The sequence below is a fragment of the Coffea arabica genome, chromosome 4c (genome assembly GCF_036785885.1).
Source record: "Coffea arabica cultivar ET-39 chromosome 4c, Coffea Arabica ET-39 HiFi, whole genome shotgun sequence".
Taxonomy (NCBI): domain Eukaryota; kingdom Viridiplantae; phylum Streptophyta; class Magnoliopsida; order Gentianales; family Rubiaceae; genus Coffea; species Coffea arabica.
The window spans coordinates 14,688,295-14,694,872 of record NC_092316.1 but is presented as its reverse complement, the minus strand read 5'-3'; the positions used below and the strand labels follow the sequence as shown (position 1 = coordinate 14,694,872).

The following is a 6,578-nucleotide window of genomic DNA, read 5'->3' as shown; positions in this document are numbered from 1 at the left end:
AGCCATCACCTACAAGAATGTCACCTTGAAGATTCGTCAGTCTTCTTCTGCCAACAACCAAAACTGGATCCACACCTATATCAATTCCCCACCCCAATCCAAATACTTCAAATTCCAAAAAATTAGATCATACTCCATGATCAGGAAATCCATAGTATTGCAAACCCATAACCATTACAGATCATACTAATTACCTAATCGTTATGTCAATAGAAATTGCATAAAAAATGAAATCATTACCATTGATAGAGTTCTATCGGATGAAGCACTTCACTGATGCTTACAAATAGTATTAAGAAAGATAAAGAAGACGGCAAGGCGGCTTGTGGTGGTGGTGGGGGAGGCACAAAGTATGTGTAAAGGACCATGAGACTGATGAGGTCTAAAATATTTTCTTGTTAAAGGTTGATGAGCTCTGAGAGCTTATTGGAAAATAACTTCAGTACAATGGATGCGGAAGTCATTTTATTGCCGATGGTGTAGAAGATTTTCTGCGGGAAAAAAATTTTCCAATCTTTTTGGCTGCCAAACACTAGAATTTCCTGAAAATATTTTCTGGAAAATATTTTTAGTCCAAACAAGCAGACCTAAAAATAGTTTCTTCTCATCCGGACCAAGAGAAATGTTTCCAGGCCCTCTAGAATGCTTCTTCAGATGGTGGCAACCACTTGGAAATTGGAATGGGTCACCTTCCCCTAGTCCGAAACCTTTCTTTTGCCCAAAAATACATATGACTAAATCTTATATGTACTAACATTGTATACACTATTATGGCTAGATGTATAATACATGATCAAAATTTGGATTTCAAATTTAAACAGATAAGTTGTCATATATTTAATGGTGATAGTATATATATAATACATGATCAATGTATAAAAAATTAATCCAATATTGTAATGTGTGCACCCTTATCGTGTTGGGAAAAGAAGAAGGAAAATAGCAAAACTATAGATGTTGCAACTTTGAAAGTTATAAACATCGATAAAACAATACCTACTCATGAAAATCTCTCCTGATTTTTAAAAATCTCAGTTTACGTTGTAATTGTGATTTTGAAAATTACAACATTTGTGATGCAACTATTGTTCAAAGTAAAATTCTTGAAGAGAGTACAACTGAATAAGGAAAAGCCACAAAAAAAAAAAAGTTAATAGAGGAAATACTAATAGCACTCTGCCAAGCCCAAATGAATTGGGCCATCCGCGTAAACAAAACACCATGAGAATTGTACTCCCTTGTACATATGGACCCAGATAGATAGGTTTCATTATCCCAAGCCCATTTAATAGACTAGCCTAAAGGAAATAAACAATGAACATTTAAATTTCATATTGTACCCTTTAACTAGACTCAAATTTGCACTTTAGTTCCTAAATTTTAAAATGGGATATTTTAGTTTCTAAATTATAAAATTTGTCATACTTTATCCTCTATAGTATAAAACTTGTCCATTTAAATGCTTAAAGTATAAAATTTGCCCCTATTTAGGCAAAAACATGTCTCGCTTCCTTAATGATGTTATTTAAGTGAGACAAATTTTATAGTTCAAGAACTAAAGAGTTTCATTTTAAAGTTTAAGGATCAAAGTGATAGTCACATGAGCCTTTAGATTCACTTGCATACAAGACTTTAGTAATTGAAGTGATTTTAACTGCGAAAATAGCATAGTTTTTTAAAAAAGTGTTGTGAGCATAAAGATGTAACGCAAACCATTCAACTAGTACATTTCATCTAATGTTCAGTACATCTTTTCCCTCTACTGGTAAGATGGGAAGTCAAATGGCAAAATTAAGCTCTGTCAAAGCCTGTCAGGCAGTTCGACAACAATGCGATAAGGTGAAGTTATTTGACCCGTTGAAACTCGTTGAGGGTTTTGTGAATAAAGTGAAGTAAGATTACTATGTTTGTGTTTTAGTCAGTTGGGATCTATTGAACCTTTTGTGAGTTTTGGCTCATTGGGATCCACAGAGTCTTCTGCATCTTGATTCATTGGCGGCTCGTTAGGGTCCATTGCGACTTTTTGTGATTTGTGGAGATCCATTGGAACTTTTGTGGAGAAGGTGGAGCTTGTTTGTTTTTTGTCTACTATTTATCAATATTGGATACATGCCAAGATGAAGATTTGTTGAATTTGTCTTTGTATGGTATATCGAGAATTTTACAAAGCAATCTCTTATCATGGTGATTATAAATATAATGGTTTTAAGTGAGTTTAAGTGTACTAAGAACATCAACTCAAGTATTGTATGCATCAATCCACGAGAGTTTTAGGGCTCCATGCCCCAATCTGAGATGAGTTTTGGTTAAAAGCATTTTTATAGTATTCACGCTTAAAGACACGCATCAAAGGGAAATTAAGTATAAAAATATTTACGTGAATCCTCACAGGTAAAAAACTACAAACTCCATTTACTTGGGCCCGAAGTGCATATTTTCTTGGACATTGTAAAAGTTAAGAGCACAAAATTGATTACAAAAGCTTTACAGATTAAAAATCTGACCAAATATTTGATCGAAAATAAAAGGGAGCAAAGTGACGTTGATATTAATTTAGGGAGCAAATTGCAACTTACCCGTAATTGCTAGGGGGATAAGTGTAGTTAACCCTTAAGTTTGTTAGTTAATTGACTAACTAATTGGTTCACGTTTTAATGCTTATAATCATCATAGCAATTACCACTCCCACCATTGTGGGATACTTGTATTCATATTAAAAAAAAATGAACAACCATTTTTTGCTAATTAAAGCACTTCAATTTTGAAGGATAAACAAGCAAAATTTAAATGTATAGGTAGTGAATTTGTATCGATCCCACTATTACGGACTAAATTTTAATCTTTTTAAAAACCAAAAATACACACTGTGAACTCAAGAAAAGATGAAATAACTCGTACACAAACTCCTTACATATTAACAAAAGCCCTCCATCTTTACATCAACTATGATAGCAGGACTCAAAAATTGCAAGGACGATGAGGAACTAGATCTTAAGCAGAGACAAAAATAATTCCGTTCACGAAGGTATATCTGTTTGCTTGTTTTATTTATTTAGTTTTTCACTGCCGTTCAAAGCAATCACTTCTTCTTCCTCATTCGTTCGTTGTAAAATCAAGTGTCCTAATTGATCAACTTCTGCAGTCTATCGTAAATTGTCAAAGTATCTACGCCAAGTCTAGAAACTTTAACCTGCAAATTAAGAAACAAAAGGATGAGATGTCAGTTTAGGATTTTAATCTCTTCAATTTACCAAGTTTTCCTAATTCTAATCCAGTAATTATTTCTTTCTTTGAAAACTAATAGGATTGATAAGCACCTGAGCATGCAATATGTGACAAATTCTATTGTCCATGGTAGAAATGCTAATGCTAACAACTTCCACTCCTTGTTCTTCAAGAACGATGATGACTTCATGTAACCCAAAGTTCTTCCCCAAACCGGTTACTAAAACCACTTCTAAGCTTGAACCAATTTCTCTGATTTTCACAACTGGAATTCTTGATCCCGGAATGGCTGAATTTCCGGTATTAGAGCCCTTTGTTTTAATTTTTCTCTTTACCAGCTCTTTTGTCTTCCTCAGTTTCTCTACTCTGTCCTTTAATTGCATGATATAAGCAGCAACTTGATCAATCTGATCTCGTTGGGAAAGCTGTTCCTGCATTTACCATGTAAGAAACTTCAAACTTTGTTAACAAATGTAACACAAATAAAATCTATGAATATGACAAGCTACGTGAAATTGAAATTTGCTTTTTACTAATATTAAATATCCACATAGTTCGTAGTCCAAAAGAAAGGTAATTAAAAACAAAACTTCCAGAATGAATTTGAAGCGTTGTGTCACATAACAAAACAATTAAATCCAAAGCATTTAGGTATACACTAAGGTGGTCCTAATCATGTGAAAGTTACTTAGTGATGGACTCATTCCCTTAATTGGACGCAAAAAATGGAACTAAAAATTGATGAAGTTACTTGCTAAACAATCATTGAATCTGACCATATATTTTCCTCGGGGAATATTGGAGTATGAACAAAAATAAAAGTTTCTTGCGCTTAGTCCCAAAAATGTCCTTCAAAATCCTCTAGTAAGTGTGTTAGTGTCGAATGACACAATTGTAAGTTGCTCAAGTTGTATAGCTTGCTTTGATTTCAATACAAGTTCTAACGCTTCCGTAAAAAAGAAAAAAGTGTGTTAGATGAAACGAACTCAGTACTAAATAAATGGAGGTAACTATAAATTTGTGAAGACATAACCATATCCTTGAGACACTTGTTGGGATTCCAACGCTTATGTAAACGTTCAAGGAAGTTTTACAAATAAGTTGAGATTCAACGTATTCATCAATTTGGGACACTTAACCGTCAACTTCTTTTTGAGTTATCGCCTGTCTCATTCATGTGCTATAGACAAATACTTAACAATGCTTAGACAAATACATTGAACTTCACCAAGGCATTTTCTTCACATGGAACATGTGTTTTTTTAACAGAATTGTCTGATGATGTAGAAGAACTTCTCTTTTGGCGACAAGGAAAGTAATGAATTGATATTTTAACTAATGAAAGGATGCAATTCCATAAGTATAATTAGCAATTCAAGATTAGAGAGGCTAAGCTTTGCTTCTATTGGGATTTCATCTTTACGTGACTAACACATTCTTAGGTTAGGCCATATGATTCTTCCATGTAATTTTGCCTCGTTTTCTTAGCAATATACGTAGGAATCTGCCAGGAAACCCCATCATTGGAAGGAAGAAGGAGAAGGGATGCAACAAATTAAACTAGTGCAACCCGAATTCGTGAAAATAATAAAGAAAAGGATAGTACACATGTATATTCACTTCTTATACACGACACAGATGATGTTACAGATGGATTGATTTCCTTGGGATGCATTCTGGACAACAAAGAAAGCAAAAAACGTGGTTTTGACAAAACCCTAAACTGTTCTAGTTGCAAGAATGAAATATTTGCAATTTGTAAAAGGAGAGTTAGTGTAGAATTCTTTCTAATTACTTGCTAAAAAGAGAGTTAATGTAGCTAATGCAATATATCATTCTACATGTCTCAAGCCATAATCTTCACACCTAACTACTTTCTATGCTTTAAATTTGTACCCAACGTCAAAACCAAGTACTCTATTCATCCAAAAAGCAAAACAAAATTTCATTATTCATTTCAAAATCAGAAATACCCGAAATGAAAATAGGTTCAGGTTGGGGAGAGGGATATGTTCGGTGGAGCAGTAAGAAGGAAGGGAGTGCAGGTGAGAGGTACCGGATTGGAAACTTTCTACTTACATTTTTATTTAAAAAAAAAAAAAAGGATCCAGGCAGACATTTATAAAGAGAAAGACAAAGCACCTTGGATGGCACAAAATGCTGGGGAAGAACAAGAGATGTAAGCTCATGAATGAGCCCGTTCATGCGAATCCTTCTGTTCCTCTCAACAGTTTTCCTATCAAGCTTTCGTGAAGCATCATTAACACTACAATTCTCCATAATCCCGCCAAAAAATCTCAGCAAATCCCTTGGAAAAAAGTTCAGAAGGCCAAAAACCACTAATGTGGTTTGAAGTATCTTTCCCAGAGTTAGAATGGCTAAGAATCCAAGTGTATTTATAGGCAAATCATGTCAAATGTGATGATCATAAGCATTGGTGTGAAATTGAATTTTTGTCATTGATCAAGAAACTCGAGTAAATATGAGGATCCTTCGCGAAAGAAACAAGAATTAAATTTGTTTTTCAGTGATGCGGGTCCCAAAAACATACAACGTACAGAGGATGTTTGAACTTGAATTCCACACTATTCGTCCGCATAGGTTGGCTGATCTGGGCTCTACAGTTACGGACAGCGATAACTGTAGAGTGACAGATAAGCACTAAAATTCTTGGACACCAAGCCTGAAATGACACTTGTCTTTTCCTGAGAATTATAATTCAATTTTTCTTGTTCCTTTTTTTTAAACTTTTTTTTATTCTTTTATATCTTTTTTTATAAAAAAAAATTAATCTCCTGTACATTGATTTTGTATCCAGTAACAAATTTAATACATGTCACATATGCAAAAATTTAAAATTAAAATTAAAATTAATTGCCATGCATCCAATCTTGGCAGCATGTAATAGATTAGTTTTTTTTTTTTTTTTTTTATAAATATACAAATTTGTTATACATATTGATTTAGAGCGAAGCTTCCACTCCATAATTATTAAGTACGTAATTGTACACGCCGCCCTCATTCCGAAAAGCAGAGCCAATGGTTGACTGTAACATCAACGATTGACTTATAGATAAGTCATCACAGTAGGGGACTTGCACCGTCCTCGATTCAGAAGAATGATCCAAAGGAAGGAACGAAAAACTGTAAACATCTCAAATCTTCGAAAATTCCATGTTTACTGTCAAATCTTCTTCGTGTCTCCACTCTTCGTCCTCACCGCAACGATCAATGACGCTTTAAATTACGTATCAGTGACGCTAACTCTACAGACTATCCATACTTTGGGAGGTAATATGTATTCACTGTTCGATTGATGGAATGAAAGTGTACATTGTCTTTATATATAACTG

The 6,578-nt window shown here is 34.0% G+C and overlaps 1 protein-coding gene across 1 annotated transcript; it reads right to left on the bottom strand.

Moving 5' to 3' along the window:
• Positions 1-2,897: 2,897 nt before the first annotated feature.
• On the bottom strand, positions 2,898-5,574 carry LOC113739539 (transcription factor bHLH162-like). Its single transcript, XM_027266758.2, has 3 exons — positions 5,368-5,574; positions 3,318-3,656; positions 2,898-3,190 (listed from the first exon to the last, which is right to left on the bottom strand). The coding sequence occupies exons 1-3, from the start codon at positions 5,503-5,505 to the stop codon at positions 3,122-3,124; spliced, it is 546 nt and encodes a 181-aa protein (XP_027122559.1). The 5' UTR covers positions 5,506-5,574; the 3' UTR covers positions 2,898-3,121.
• Positions 5,575-6,578: the final 1,004 nt, after the last annotated feature.